A 15,835-nucleotide genomic window follows, 5' to 3' on the forward strand; every position below is an offset into this window, starting at 1 on the left:
TTCAAGTGTGTGAGGCCCTAAGTTCAAGCCCCATGCTTGCGGGCACACACACACACACAGTTATTTTAGTATCCCTTAATTTGGTAGGTGTTTTCTATTTTTGGTGCTACTGATGTTGGGCATTTGTTAGGTGAGCTATTTTTTTGGGGGGGGGGGGGGGTCTGGTCGTGGGGCCTGAACTCTGGGCCTGGGCGCTGTCCCTCAGCTCTTCAGCTCACTTGAGCCACAGCGCCACTTCTGGCTTTTTTCTTATGTGGTGCTGAGGAATCGAACCCAGGGCCTCATGCATGCAAGGCAAGCGCTCTACCACTGAGCCACCTTCCCAGCCCAGGGCTATTTTTATTTGAAAGAGATCCTCATGTTTTTTGTTTTTGTTTGCCAGTCAGGGCCTGGGCACTGTCCCTGAGTTTCTTTTGCTCAAGTCTAGCACTCTACCACTTGAGCCACAGCGCCACTTCTGGCCTTTTCTGTTTATGCGGTACTGAGCAATCGAACTCAGGGCTTTAGGCATGCTAGGCAAGCACTCTACTGCTAAACCACATTGCCAGCCCTCCTCAGTCTTTTATCTTTCTTGACCTTTAACCAAAATACTTTAACATTGAGTTGTTTTGTTTTGACCCACTGGTATAGAAAAAGGAAACCCATCCGCCTATTTGGGGCCAAATTCCCTAAAATGAAGTTTCAGAAGAGATGATGCAACTTCAAAGAGCTCATCTCTGCTCATAGTATTCTAGTGTTTCTTTTAAAATGTTACTAATCGCACCTATTACTTACTCTTAGTTTATTGGTTCCGTGTTTGTCGTTTTCCCTGCCAAGACTATAAGATAGAGGTTTTGATTTTTTTTTTTTTTGGGTCCGGTTGTGGGGCCTGAACTCTGGGCCTGGGCGCTGTCCCTCAGCTCTTCAGCTCAAGGCTAGCACTCTACCACTTGAGCCACAGCACCACTTCCAGGTTTTTTCTTTTTGCTTATGTGGTGCTGAGGAATCGAACCCAGGGCCTCAGGCATGCAAGGTAAGAGCTCTACCACTGAGCCACCTTCCCAGCCCCGAGGTTTTGATTTTTTTATTTACGGCGTACTTCCAGAGCACAGCAGAGTCAGAACACTCAGGAGTCGATACATTTTCGTTGAATGAATGAATGAGAAATGCCTCTTGGCCTTGCCACTTAAGACTGGCTTAAAAAGGAACAGAGACGGTAAGTGGAGGTTGTGATCCTGGGGAATGGGCCCTTGAGTATGGAACTGTAAGCAATGTACTTGGTAAGAACCTTGGGATGTGCAGGGCTCCCACAGGTCAGTAAGGCTCGCAATGAGAAGGGTTTCCCGGCCTGTAACTGTCTAAGATCCGGGGATCCGGGCGCTTCAAAGCCGCCATGGCCTGCGGATTGGGCCTCGGGGCTCTTCTATTCCTTTTCTCCACTCAGCCCCCCGAAACTCGCATCTCACCCACACCCTAGCTCTGGGGAGCTGGAAGTCTTGGGCACCTCGCTGGGCCGAGCGCCGCTGGCGGTGTGGGGAAGCGCGGGCCTTCCTCAGGGAGCTCGGGCCTGGGGCCTCCGGCCTCCACCACAGCGCCGGGCGCTCTGGGGGCCGCCCCTGCTTCTCCACGTTCGCTTTCCGGGCTCACCGTGGCCCAGGGCAGCGGACAGGAAAACAGCATGTGAGGAAAAAGGTGCAGCGCTAGGGGGAATCGCACGCAGCAAACGGCTTCCCGGGGAAAGCAGAAAAACACCTCCGCCGAGGTCGACAGGCGTCCTCCCCGCAGGCCCCGCCGCGCGCGCTGAGGTCAACTCTCGCGAGGCTTCCGAGAACGCAGCGCTGCGAGGCTTCCGAGAACGCAGCGCTGCGCTGCTTACGCAGTTACCACGGCAACCGGGCGGCGCCTGAGCCGCGCGCGGGAAGGCGGCCTGAGTCGCGGGGTTTTGTCTTGTTCGTTTTGTTTTGATTTTTCTGTCTTCTTGCCTCCGGTCACTGCGATTGGAACTTCCAGCTCCCTAGCCCACTGCCTCTGATCCGGGCAGTTCTTCGTCCCCCTGAGGCCATGGGTCGGATCTCGGGGCTCGTGCCCTCTCGCTTTTTGACGCTCCTGGCGCATCTGGTGGTCGTCATCACCTTATTCTGGTCCCGGGTAAGATGTCCGGCTGCCCCTGTTCCGCCCTCAACCCCATCTCGACTCCCAGTTCAACTCCACCCCCCCCCCAGCTAGAGGTCTTACCTCTCTGGGTTCCTTTTCGTTTCCTGCCACCACCCCAGCTTACCCCCGCCACCTCCTTCTCTTTTAACATCTTTTCCTAGGACACCAACATCCAGGCCTGCCTGCCTCTCCGGTTCACTCCCGAGGAATATCAGAAACAGGACACCCAGTGAGCTTCGGGGACGGGGTGGTGTGAACGAAGCGGGGAAGGGACTGGAGGCCATCGAAGAACTCTGCAAGTCCTGACCCGATTCTTTTCCTCTGCAGGCTGGTGATAGCGCTCGCCGTCACCCTGGGCCTCTTTGCAGTGGAACTGACCGGTTTTCTTTCTGGAGTTTCCATGTTCAACAGCACTCAGAGCCTCATCTGTATCCTTTCTTCCTGTCCACTTTTCCCCCCACACAATTCCGTAGGCCTTTCTGGCAAAAAGTGTCTCTACCCTAGCTGACCAACAGAATCTCTCTTGTTGAGAAATCTTAGATAACATGTTTGTGTGAGTGAGTGAGTGATCGATCGTGCTGGTACTGGGACTTGAACTCTCTCACATATGTACATTTGTAAGAAATGCTGTGGTATATAAGGGGTGTGTAACATATAAGGCATTATAAGAACAAGGAGGCCTTGGGGTGAGGCACATTGATCAAAGAAGATTCTTTTTTTCTTTTTTCTTTGGGGTCCGGTCGTGGGGCCTGAACTCTGGGCCTAGGCGCTGTCCCTCAGCTCTTCAGCTCAAGGCTAGTGCTCTACCACTTGAGCCACAGCGCCACTTCCAGCTTTCTTTCTTTTTGCTTATGTGGTGCTGAGGAATCGAACCCAGGGCCTCATGCATGCAAGGCAAGCGCTCTACCACTGAGCCACCTTCGCAGCCCTTTCTTTTCTTTTTTTGGTGCTTAGTTCTCACCTCCAGTCCCATGACTGTCTTAAATTTAGATGTAGTTACTGACACTGGTCCTTGCAGTGTGGTAAGGGAGCAGTGGGATGCTATCCCCACCACTGGCTTTTCTCTGCCAGTAATCCTGTGAATCTAAAGACTTTCCTTGACTGGAATGCATTTGCTAGCCATTGCAGCTCACTGTAGTGCATCTGTGTCTCTATCCTTCTTCATATTTGAACGTTGGGAGTGTACCACGTACTGGTACATTTTTGCCTTCTGCAGGTACAGTAACACAGTATTAGGGAATAGAAGTGGAAGATGGAAGGTTTTCCCCAAATCTGAAAAGTTCCCCCCCCCCCCCAGCCTTTTCCCCCAGGTGTGAGGCATCACATACACTCAACATCTTTTGAAGTTTCATACCCCACCACCCCTGTTCCACTCCCCTGCAGTTTGAGGGTGTAGTCTGGTTTGGGAATTGGGGTTTCATGTTGGAAGAGGCGCTGAACCCACCACTTTCCTTTCACAGTGCCCTCCCAGCTGTCACTGAAATGGCATTGCTTGTCGCCGTCTTTGGGCTGAAAAAGAAACCTTTCTGATCATCCTGATGAGAAAGTAGGTATGAAGCCGGAGGGGCGCAGAACATCTCATGGTTCTTTGAAGAAGGAAGGTGAAGGTGCCGGTCCCTTCCACCATTGGATAATTATCCGAGATTCTCCTTTTATACAGTGCTTTATAATAAAGTATATTTTACAGTAAGGGTAAGACTGATAACAATTTTCAGAAGACAATTGGGGTGGCCAAATGCTTGTTTAGCCAGCCCTACTGGTCACAAAATAACTTACACCGCTTCTATTTTGAGTTTTACGGTAGACGGCTGGCGGAAGAAGGTGGGCGGGGATATGTAAATATACTGGGTAGGGCCAGATATCGCAAGTGTATGTGCGTGAGTGGAGCATTCTGGGAGAGACATGTTTTTGGCGTTTTGGTTCCTAAATTGGGAAAAAGTATATTTTTAAGGATTTTCTAATAAGTGTTGCAATATAATTATAAAAATCTCTAGACAGCTGGGTTGCACGAACTTCCCCAGTAGCTACTCACCGTAGTTTATAGAGGAACCGTTTTTTGCAGAGTACGGAATGGGTGAGGTTTCTCGCTATCGTCAGGTAGGATAATCCTTACCTGTTCCTCCTTCGGGAGGGCAGATAGAACGTGATGATTGGAGCTCGCATGACTCGTGATTAAAGTCTTCGCGTAACCAGAGACTTACAACACTCTGGCTGCTCCTATCTGATTCTTCCTGGCGATCACCGATTTTCATTAGTACGTAATTATTAGACTTAACCTCCGTCTGCTCTTTCTACATCGTTGTGTTTTGTGGAGACTTTCCAAGTGTGTCCTTTTTGGTGGTGTAGCTCAGCATCTGTTTGTGTCTTATTTCCACCACAAGAAGTCAGCCATTCCCGTCCTGGGTAAGATGTTTCCACCCTGAGGTTTGACCAAACAACCTTTAGTGAGGCATGTATGCCAATACCAAAGAAGATGAATGTTCAAGAGAGATAGCTAGGCCTGGGCGCTGTCCCTCATGAGGCTCTTCAGCTAGCGCTCTACCACTTGAGCCACAGCACCACTTCCTAGCTTGTGCTTCGTTCTCCTACTCTCGCGGTCTCTCTCTTTCTCTCCCCCCCCTCTCTCCTTTGAGCTTTTTGCTGGAAATTTTGAAATTTCAGGAAGTCTTACCTTGCTTTTCCTGCCTATTCTAGTTTTGGACTGTAATCCTCAGATCTCAGCCTGCTGAATAGCTAGGATTGCAGACATGAGCCACCCGTGCCAGTTTAGAATGAATGTTCTGAGTTCAGTGTATGTTGGGAAAGTTTTCTGCACCAAATGGTGGGATTCAAGCTATTTTGAATAAATAAACAAAAAAATCCAAAACATCCAAGGAGATGCTTCCTGTGATGTCTTCTTACTGTACACACATAACCTCTCTGATTTTCCAATGGCCGCTTTTCATCTTCAGCATCTACTCAGTGAATACTTACAGAGCCCTATTATATGCAAGGCACTGTAATACCTGAGGGAATGGAAGTGGCTAGGACACATCTATTTAGCTATCACAGATCTTATGGCTAAAAGAGACAATTCCCAGTGCTCCCAGAATAATTATGCAAATTGATTAGTGCTACAAAAGAGATTAAGATACTACAGGACAGATTCATTTGCCAGGTGGCTGGAAGAGTGTGTGGCTTCTAGAAGAGCAGTTTGATGAGGACTTGGAGTGGAGTGGTAGGACAGTAGAGTGTGGAGGAGACCAGAGGGGAGACTTTGCTCACTCCAATCAATTACAGTCTGCCTTGCATCTCACCTAGTGAAGTGTTCCTACTGAAATTGGAAAAGCTGTGGACCCGTTCCTTAGCACAGCCATTATTAAAAATTAAATGAAGGGGCTGGGAAGGTGGCTCAGTGGTAGAGTTCTTGCCTTGCATGCATGAGGCCCTGGGTTCGATTCCTCAGCACCACATAAGCAAAAAAAAGAAAAAAGCCGAAGTGGCGCTGTGGCTCAAGTGATAGAGCGCTAGCCTTGAGCTGAAGAGCTGAGGGACAGTGCCCAGGCCCAGAGTTCAGGCCCCACGACCGGACCCAAAAAATAAATAAATAAATAAATAAAATAAATGAAGAACCTGAGTGCCAGTGGCTCACGCCTTTAGTCCTAGCTACTCAGGAGGTTGAGATCTGAGGATCCTGGTTCAAAGCCAGCCGGAGCAGAAAAGTCCGAGAGACTCTGATCTCCAATAAACCACTAGGAAACCGGAAGTGGTGCTGTGGCTCAAGCGGTAGAGCACTTGCCTTGAGCTGAAGAACACAGGGACAGCGCCCAGGCTCAGAGTTCAAGCCCTGCATGAAGCCAGGTGCTGGTGGCTCATATCTATAATCCTAATTACTCAGGATGTTGAGATGTAAGGATTGCGGTTCAAAGCTAGCTGGCAGCAAAGTCCCTGAGACACTTTTTTTGTTTTTTGGGGGTCCGGTCGTGGGGCCTGAACTCTGGGCCTGGGCACTGTCCCTCAGCTCTTCAGCTGAAGGCTAGCACTCTACCACCTGAGCCACAGCACCACTTCCCCATCTTTTTTTCTTTTTGCTTATGTGGTGCTGAGGAATCGAACCCAGGGCCTCACGCATGCAAGGCAAGTGCTCTACCACTAAGCCACCTTCCCAGCCCTCCCTGAGACTCTTATCTCCAATTAACCACACAAAAACTAGAAGTGGAGCTGTGGCTCAAACTGGTAGAGTATTAGCCTTGAGCAGAAAAGTTCAGAGATAACACCCAGGCTCTGAGTTCAAGCCCCTCAACTGACTGCTTCCCCCCCTCCCCTCAAAAAAGGTAGATTGGTGCCGGTAGGTCATTCTATAATCCTAGCCACTCAGGAGGCTGATATCTGAGGATCAGATCAAAGTTCCAAGCCAGCCCAGGGAGGAAAGTCAATGGGACTCATCTCTAGTTAGCTACTAAAAAAGTCAGAAATAAAGCTGTTGCTCAAAATGATAGAACACTGGCCTTGAACAAAAACATTCAGGAATAACACCCAGGCTCTGAGTTCAAGCCCCAGAAGTGGTGCCCGCGCGTGCGTGTGCATGCACCCCCACACACACACACACACATACACACACACAAATGAAGTGGCTGGGAAGGTGGCTCAGTGGTAGAGTGCTTGTCTTGCATGCATGAGACCCTGGGTTCGATTCCTCAGCACCACATAAGCAGAAAAAGCTGGAAGTGGTGCTGTGGCTTAAGTGGTAGAGTGTTAGCCTTGAGCTGAAGAGTTGAGGGACAGTGCCCAGGCTCAGAGTCAGACCCCACAACTGACAACAACAAAATAAAAAAGTAGATGGTGGAAACTTAGAATTAAGTAAGTTACATTAAGATTGCTGATTTCTCGGAGATAAGAATCTCACACCTTCCTGCCCAGACTGGCTTCAAATCAAGATCTTCAGATCTCAGCTTCTTATATAACTAGGATTGCAGGTGTGATCCACTGCTCCAGGAGCCAGTGAACTTTTAACATAACTCTTCATTGCTTTATTCTCATTCATGTGTAGAAGTAAAAATAATCAATTTTCATGCTGGAACTATACTTGTCATTAGGATACAGCTCCATTTATGAAATGATAGCTACAAGCATAAAGAATACTGTAAAGCCGGGCACCGGTGGCTCACGCCTGTAATCCTAGCTACTCAGGAGGCTGAGATCTGAGGATCATGGTTCAAAGCCAGCCTGGGCAGGAAAGTCTGTGAGACTCTTATCTCTAATGAACCACTAAAAAACTGGAAGTGGTGCTGTGGCTCAAGTGGTAGAGCGCTCACCTTGAGCTGAAGAGCGCAGGGAGAACACCCAAGCCCAGAGTTCAAGCTCCACGATCGACCAAAAAAAAAAAAAAAAATACTGTAGACCTGGGGACATAGCTCAGTGGTAGAGCACTTGCCTAACATGTGTGAGGCCCTGGGTTTCGTCCTCAGCACACACAAAATGTATTACTATTTACAAACTGTGCTACAATACTTGATAGCAAAAAACTTTGTAATAAACTTACGTATAGTTAATTGTTCATTGTTTACCAGCCCAGTCTGCACTGCCATCCTGAGAAATTACTCATTGCCAATGACTGTTTTTCTGTGTGTGTGTGTGTGTGTTTCCCCAGTCCTGGGGGCTTAACTCAGGGCCTGGACACTGTCACTGAGTCTCTCTGTGCTTAAAGCTAGCATTCTACCGCTTGAGCCACAGCACCACTTCCAGCTTTTTCTGTGTCTGTGGGTACTGAGGAATTGAGCCCAGGACTTCATGCATGCTAGGCAAGCATTCTACCACGAAGCTACATTCCCACTCCCACCACCCCCCCTTTTTTTTTTGGTGCTGGTACAAAGGCTTGAACTGAGTGCCTTGTTTGTTTGCAGCTGGCAATATACCACTTGAGCCACACCTCCAGTCTAACGTTGCTGGTTATTTTTTCTGCCCATTCTAGATTCCAACCATGATCCTCAGATCTCAGTCTCCTGCATAGATAGGATTACAGTCATGATCTACTGGTGCCCATTGTAGGAAAATAGAGGGAAAAGGTAGAAAACAGGCCAGACTCAATCTTCCACAGGCAATGACTGTTTCTTGAGATAGAGCAGCAAGGGACACAGCCTTCCCGTGGGTTTGAAGACTGTGTCAAGGAGCTAGGACTGGAGTTGGGTTTTTTGAGGTCTGAGTGAGGAGGCAGAGGTTAATAAAAAAGCCATTAGGTCTAGGGAGTGGGGGGCTTTCTGGTTGGGCCCACAATGGAATGTTTACAGCTGGGTTTAGGTAGATTGCCCTGGCTGCAAATCAAGCATGTCCATGCATACCTGGGTTTTGCCTGGTGTCTGTATGTGCCTGGGACAATAGGGTGGGGGTCAGTCCTTCACCCATTGCTGGTTATTTTGGAAATGCAATCTTGCAGACTTTTTGGCGTGGACTGATCTGCCATCCTCCAGGTCTTGGTTTCCTTAGCCACTGGGATTATAGGCATGAGCCACTGGCACCTGGCTGGCTCATAAACATTTATTGAAATGAAATTGGAATTTATTTAAATAAAACATGCATTTATTTAATTGTGGGGCTTGAACTCTGGGCCTGGGCGCTGTCCCTCAGCTCTTCAGCTCAAGGCGAGCGCTCTACCACTTGAGCTACAGCGCCACTTCCGGTTTTCTGGTGGTTTATTGGAGATAGGAGTCTCACGGTCTTTCCTGCCCGGGCTGGCTTTGAACCTCGATCCTCAGATCTCAGCCTCCTGAGTAGCTAGGATTACAGGCGTGAGCCACCAGCGCCCAGCATTAAAGTTTTTTTTTCCATCGGTCGTGGGGCTTGAACTCTGTGCTTGGGTGCTGTCCCTGGGCTCTTCAGCTCCAGGTGAGTGCTCTACCACTTAAGCCACAGCACCACTTCTGGTTTTCTAGTGGTTTATTGGGGATACGAGTCTCATGGAGTTTCCTGCTTGGGCTGGCTTTGAACCATGATCATCAGATCTCAGCCTCCTGAGTAGCTAGGATTACAGGCACGAGCCACCAGTGCCTGGCTAAATAAAGTATTTATTTAAATTAAACAGCACTAGACTGTCCCCTTCACCTGCCCCTTAAATATTGGTGATTACTTCTTCCTTGGCTGACTTATCCACCTCTGTTTTATGTGTGTGGAGGGGTCCCTCAGGGCCTTCCTCACATGCTACAAAAGCTCTTTACCACTGAGATGCAACTCCAGCCCAGATCTTACCTTTAAACACCATTCGATGTTTTGATTTCAAATCTCAGCTTTCTAGACCATGGAGCAAACTGTATAGCCAGATTGCTTGCCCACTACTAAGTACAGTCTTCCCTCCTTGGCTATCTAATGGACAGCAGGTCACTTTACCCTTTACCTGCCTCAGACTCTTCATCTGTACTTCAGATTCAGTTACTAGGAATACTTTAGTTATTTTTCAAAGGCTTTGCCAATTAGCATGAGAAACAAATTGATGTGAGTGGTCATCTAGATAGGATGGGTGGGGCTAATATTTTGAAGAGACCTCCTCACAATCTCAGAAATCAGGAGACCTGCAGGCTAAACTCTGAGGGTTTGAGCCTTGGGGCTGGAATCCTAAACAGTACTCTCTCCTGGCAGTGGATCTGGGAAGGCAAGAGGAGGTCTGTCAACTTCCATAAAACTGTGGTTGATGGGGGCTGGGAAGGTGGCTCAGTGGTAGAGCGCTTGCCTTGCATGCATGAGGCCCTGGGTTCGATTCCCCAGCACCATAGAAGCAAAAAGGAAAAAAGCCGGAAGGAAGAAAGCCGGAAGTGGCACTGTGGCTCAAGTGGTAGAGCACTAGCTTTGCGCTGAAGAGCTGAGGGACAGCGCCCAGGCCCAGAGTTCAGGCCCCGTGAACAGGCCCAACAACAACAACAAAATTGTGGTTGCTACCACTACTAACACTGATCTGGCACCTGCACTGATCTGGGAGTTTGGACACTTTTGCTTTTTCCACCCAAAGACAGCTTGGTGGTTTCCTATCGGTTCGGGGTTCCAGCAGCTTTTCCAGAACTCGGAACTGCTACAGGAACTCCGCGCTGTTCTGCCCGCCTTGGCCGTGGCAGGCCGCCATGGCCTTGCTTCTGGCGAGTGCGCCAAGCCATGAGCTCCCAAGGCCTCAGCTAGTCACGTTCCCTTCTGGGGACACCAGGTAGACAGGGACCCTTTCCATCTGGTAACCTCTTCGGCACTCCCCAGACTCCCCGCCCGCGGCGGGACAGCCCTTTGGGGTGCCCCGTGTGCACGCTCGATGGATGACCTTTGTCTCCAGGACATGTTAAACCCGAGCGCCTTTTCTCTTGATTGCAGTAAGGCCTGGCCAACATACAGACGGGATGATCAGACTCCATGGCCTCAGAACGGGCTTCTGGTTGTAATAGCCTCAGATCTGGACGGGTTCTGCCGTGGCCGTGGTAGATGGTCAGATGGTAGCTGTGCATCCAGGCCTTTCTTGCCCTCCACATATGTCTTCATGACTGCCAGTCTTAGGTCTGAGTTTCCTCTCCCCTCCCCTCTCCCCGCTGTGGGCAGCCCGGGGGAGCCCGGGTTACCCAGGGACCCCAAGAAAGTCCGGGCGGATTTCTCCACCGCCTGGTGGTGGCGCTTCGACGCCATGCTACGAAGAAGGGTACGGTTATTCTTTTTTTTTTTTTTGTGGTCGTGGGGCTTGAACTCTGGGCCTGGGCGCTGTCCCTCAGCTCTTCAGCTCAAGGCGAGCTCTCTACCACTTGAGCTACAGCGCCACTTCCAGTTTTCTGGTGGTTTATTGGAGATAAGAGTCTCATGGACTTTCCTGCCCGGGCTGGCTTTGAACCGTGATCCTCAGATCTCAGCCTCCTGAGTAGCTAGGATTACAGGCGTGAGCCACCAGCGCCCGGCTAGGGTACGGTTATTCTTAAAACTCAGTTTATCATAGAAAAGCCCGGCATGGCAGTGAGGGTTTCCAATAAGCGTGAGGATCAGGAAATAGCCGGTAAGACCACCCGTTCCTGGGTACCATGTAAAATAGACAACTTTCCTTCTTCACACTCCTTCCTAATCTTACCCTGCTAGGGAGAGACTTCCTAGAGAGAGACTTGCTCTCTAAATTCCAAGTCTCCTCCTCATTCCATAGTCCAAAATAGCCACCACCTATTCTGCTTTTATCTCTTTTTTTTTTTTTTTTTGGGTGGGGGGGTCAGGTCGTGGGGCCTGAACTCTGGGCCTGGGCGCTGTCCCTCAGCTCTTCAGCTCAAAGCTAGCGCTCTACCACTTGAGCCACAGCGCCACTTCCTGGCTTTGTGTGTGTGTGTGTGTGTGTGTGTGTGTGTGTGTGTTTATGTGGGGCTGAGGAATCGACCCCAGGGCCTCATGCATGCAAGGCAAGCGCTCTACCACTGAGCCACCTTCCCAGCCCTCTGCTTTTTATCTTTAGATGACTCTCCACCCATAACCTCCATAACCTCCCAAGATCTCTAGATCTTGTCAATCCTCTCATCTGGGATACTTCTACCCCTCCTATTGCTCTATCCCATACTCTGTCCTCATAAACTTAAGGACCCCCGACCCATTTGCCCAACATATTCCCAAACCCCACTTTTCTTCGACATAGTCAAGGTGTAAAACCCATCATCCTTCGCCTTCTTAAAAACTTTTCAGGGGCTGGGAAGGTGGCTCAGTGGTAGAGCGCTTGCCTTGCATGCCTGAGGCCCTGGGTTCGATTCCTCAGCACCACAGAAGCAAAAAGAAAAAAAAAAAAGCCGGAAGTGGTGCTGTGGCTCAAGTGGTAGAGCGCTAGCCTTGAGCTGAAGAGCTGAGGGACAGCGCCCAGGCCCAGAGTTCAGGCCCCACGACCGGACCCCAAAAAAAAAAAAAACTTTTCAGGGTTGGGAAGGTGGCTCAATGGTAGAGCGCTTCCCTTGCATGCATGAGGCCCTGGGTTTGATTCCTCAGCACCACATAAGCAAAAAGAAAAAAGCCGGAAGTGACACTGTGGCTCTAGTGCCCAGGCCTAGAGTTTAGGCCTCATGACCGGACCCAAAAAAAAACTTTTCAGACCTGCTAACTCCCCCTTTAACACCTCCAATTTACCAGTAATTAAACCTGATGGAACCTATGGCTTAGTCCAGGCTCTGCACTTTTTTTTTTCTTTTTTTTTTTGATATGTTGTGGGGCCTGAACTCTGGGCCTGGGCACTGTCCCTAGCTATTCAGCTCAAGGCTAGCGCTCTACCACTTGAGCCACAGCACCACTTCTGGCTTTATTTTTGCTTGTGTGGTACTGAGGAATTGAACCCAGGGCCTCATGCATGCAAGGCAAGCACTCTACCACTGAGTCACCTTCCCAGCCCCTCTGTACATTATTAATACTGCAGTCCTTCCTACTCATTCTATTGAGCCTAACCCATAAACTCTCCTTTAACATATACCTGCTGGTACCACCCACTTCTCGGTGCTGGAGCTGAAGGTTGTATGGCAGGGCTATGCCATCCTTCATAACTATTCTATTCTTGAAAGTAGCCCTCTGCCCCCTGATGCTACCTCACAAAAGGCACAACTTAGAGCTTTAACTAGGGCCTTAACTCTAGCCAGGGGCCATGAGGATTAACCTTTATACAGGCTCAGAATATGCTTATCATGTTCTTCATTCACATGCAGCCATCTGGAAGGAGCTTGGCTTCTTGTCCACAAAAGGAGCCCCTATGACTAATGCTTCACTTACTTTTAGGCTCCTAGAAGTGGTTCATTTCCCCATCAGGTAGCTGGGGACACCAGACTAGATGCCATCACAGTCAATCCAAAAGCAGACTGGGAGGCAAAGCTAGCAGCCCAGAGCCAACTTTCAACCCTCTTACTTCTGTACTTCCTCCCATCCAACCCTCTTATACCCCACAGGAGCTTAAGGAACTTACCCACCAGGGAGCCTCTCAGGAAGCACTGGGATGGCGGTCCATAGGAGGATGACTTGTTCTTCCCAAAACACAAGCTGACAGCTTTCTTTCCCAGGTTCTCTAGGCACTGCACATCAGATACAAACCTCTTGCCCACCTTCTTCTTAAACCTTTACTCCATTGTCCTAGCCTAATTGCCACATTTTCTAACTATGGTAGATACCTGTTCAGGATGGATTGAGGCCCATCCCTTCACAGCAGAGACTGCTGACACTGTTGCTTCTGTCCTACTAGAGGAAATTATTCCTAGGTTTGGCCTACCCAGGTCACTTCAATCTGACAATAGGCTTGCCTTCTTCTCCAAAGCGACCCAACAGGTGGCAGCCTCTTTAAATGTCCAGTGGGAACTTCACATTCTGTCTTCCTGTCTGATTTTTCTTAGACGTATTATGCCAACATGCTGACAAATGTCTTCCTCAGCCACATCAAGACCTCTCTCCTCCCCCAGTTTTGCTTGGGGATCACGTTTTTCTCAAGCCCCTTCATCCATACAGTTTACATCCAAAATGGACAGGCTCTCACCCAGGTCCTGCTGAGCACTCCTACCACAGTCAAGCTCAAGGGACAGCCACAGTGGATTCATCTGTCAAGAGTAAAAGGCTCGGGGCTGGGAAGGTGGCTCAGCGGTAGAGAGCTTGCCTTGCATGCATGAGGCCCTGGGTTCGATTCCTCAGCCCCACAAAAGCAAAAAGAAAAAAGCCAGAAGTGGTGCTGCGGCTCAAGTGGTAGAGCGCTAACCTTGAGCTGAAGAGCTGAGGGACAGCGCCCAGGCCCAGAGTTCAGGACCCACAACCGGACCCACCAAAAACAAAAACAAAAAAAAAGAGCAAAAGGTTCACGTTCCTGCTCCTTCCATACCAACATTGACTCCAAGGTACACCTTTCTCCTCTTGAGCCTACCAAGGTAAAGCTGTCTCAAATCCCTGAAGATGAGCGTGAATAACACTGAACCAACTGCTTTCTACCTCATTCATTTTGTCACTTCTAAGTCATTGTCATCCAATTTTTTCCTTTTCTATTATATTTTTCCTTTTGTATTGTTCAAGACTTCCATACTTCATCCAAGGACTCACATCCACCACCAGGGAACAGCTGCTGCTTGCTGCCTTCTCCCAGATGGGACCACATCCCCACCTTTTTCCCCTAAGGTTGATGCCCTTTGTCAGCAGGAAGTAGCCACAGAGAGTCAGCATCCCTTTATAACTATCAAAAGGCTAGAAATGTTAGGTCCCCCAGAAGGGCTGCATTTCTCCCTGTGAGTCCCTGCAAAACTCAACATAGATTTCCCCCTTCCCCACTTGTTGTCCATGCAGGGTCCTACATACCCTGCTAGAAATCTCTGCCCAGCACCTGTGTTGTCCAGGTAACCTGCACATCTGGTGGCAGTTACCTCCCCTTTCTCTGAGGTCACATCCTGGACTGCCCTAGTCACTCCTCTTTCAGACCACAGGTGGCTCCGAGCCTCCCCCCCATCCCCCCATCTCTACATTAACCCCAATCCTACCTGGTGTCAACACCAGCAGTTCAGAATAAACTTTCTTTTTCTGCCTGAAGACTGCATGGGAGTTTCCTATGTGCTAAACCTTACCTATGCTCCCATGCTCATACCAGCCTTACAAGAACCAAAGGGAGGGCTGGGAAGGTGGCTCAGTGGTAGAGCGCTTGCCTTGCATGTATGAGGCCCGGGGTTCGATTCCTCAGCACCACATAAGCAGGGGAAAAAAAAGCCGGAAGTGGCACTGTGGCTCAGATAGAGTGCTAGCCTTGAGCTGAAGAACTGAAGGACAGCGCCCAGGCCCAGAGTTCAGGCCCATGACCAGACCTCCCCCTCCAAAAAAATAAAAGGACCAAAGGGAAAACAACCCAGATGGGTTCCATTGAATGAATGGCTCACCTAAATGTGGGCCAGAGCTAGGTGCTGGTGACTCAAGCCTGTAATACTACCTACTCAGGCTGGGATCTAAGGATCTCTTTTTCAAAGGCAGCCTGAGCAGGAAAGTCAGTAAGACAACTCCAATAAACTACCCAAAAAGTAGAAGTAGAGCTATGGCTCTACTTCTTGGAGATGGGGCTGGGAAGGTGGCTCAGTGGTAGAGTGCTTGCCTTGCATGCATGAGGCCCTGGGTTCAATTCCTTAGCACCACATAAGCAGAAGAAGCTGGAAGTGCTGCTGTGGCTCAAGTGATAGGGCGCTCGCCTTGAGCTGAAGAGCTTAGAGTTCAGGTCCCATGACCAGCAAAAAAAAAAAAAAAAACCTCGGAGACAGTGCTCAGGCCCTGAATTCAAGTCTCAGGACTAGCACATGTACAAAAAGGGAGCAGTATATACACAACAATGGGGTAATATTCAACTTAAAAAGGAAGCAAATTATATCAAGGAGGGTTGGAGCAGGTGCTGAGGGCCCATGCCTATAATCCTGAAGCTACTCAGGAGGCTGAGATCTGAGGATCACGGTTCAAAGCCAGCCCAGGCAGGAAAGTCCATGAAACTTATATCCAATAAACCACCAGAAAACCAGAAGCAGAAATGTGGCTCAAGTGGTAGAGCACTAGCCTTGAGCTCAAGAGCTGAGGGATAGCGCCCAGGCGCAGAGTTCAAGCCCCATGACCAACAAGAAAACAAAGGAGGAGGGCTGGAAACAGGATGAAAAACAAATATAGGGGTACAATTCAACTGAAACAACTTCTTCTAATGTTATATAGTACTGTAGTATAATTATGGAAGTTACACTTTAAAATTAAAGAAGAAAAACTTCCATTT

The 15,835-nt window shown here is 49.2% G+C and overlaps 1 protein-coding gene and 1 non-coding gene across 2 annotated transcripts; both read left to right on the forward strand.

Moving 5' to 3' along the window:
- The first annotated feature begins 1,886 nt into the window (after positions 1–1,886).
- Tmem107 (transmembrane protein 107) lies at positions 1,887–3,823 on the forward strand. Its single transcript, XM_042670843.1, has 5 exons — positions 1,887–2,127; positions 2,295–2,362; positions 2,461–2,561; positions 3,253–3,349; positions 3,594–3,823. Exons 1-5 carry the CDS (start codon positions 2,041–2,043, stop codon positions 3,661–3,663), a joined length of 423 nt encoding a protein of 140 aa, XP_042526777.1. The 5' UTR covers positions 1,887–2,040; the 3' UTR covers positions 3,664–3,823.
- A 400-nt stretch (positions 3,824–4,223) lies between these two features.
- Positions 4,224–4,359, forward strand: LOC122100456. Its single transcript, XR_006146164.1, has one exon. It is a non-coding gene; the product is annotated as a U8 small nucleolar RNA (small nucleolar RNA).
- The last annotated feature ends 11,476 nt before the right edge of the window (positions 4,360–15,835 follow it).

The sequence above is a fragment of the Dipodomys spectabilis genome, unplaced genomic scaffold, assembly GCF_019054845.1.
Source record: "Dipodomys spectabilis isolate Male_0828 unplaced genomic scaffold, ASM1905484v1 ptg000576l, whole genome shotgun sequence".
Taxonomy (NCBI): Eukaryota; Metazoa; Chordata; class Mammalia; order Rodentia; family Heteromyidae; genus Dipodomys; species Dipodomys spectabilis.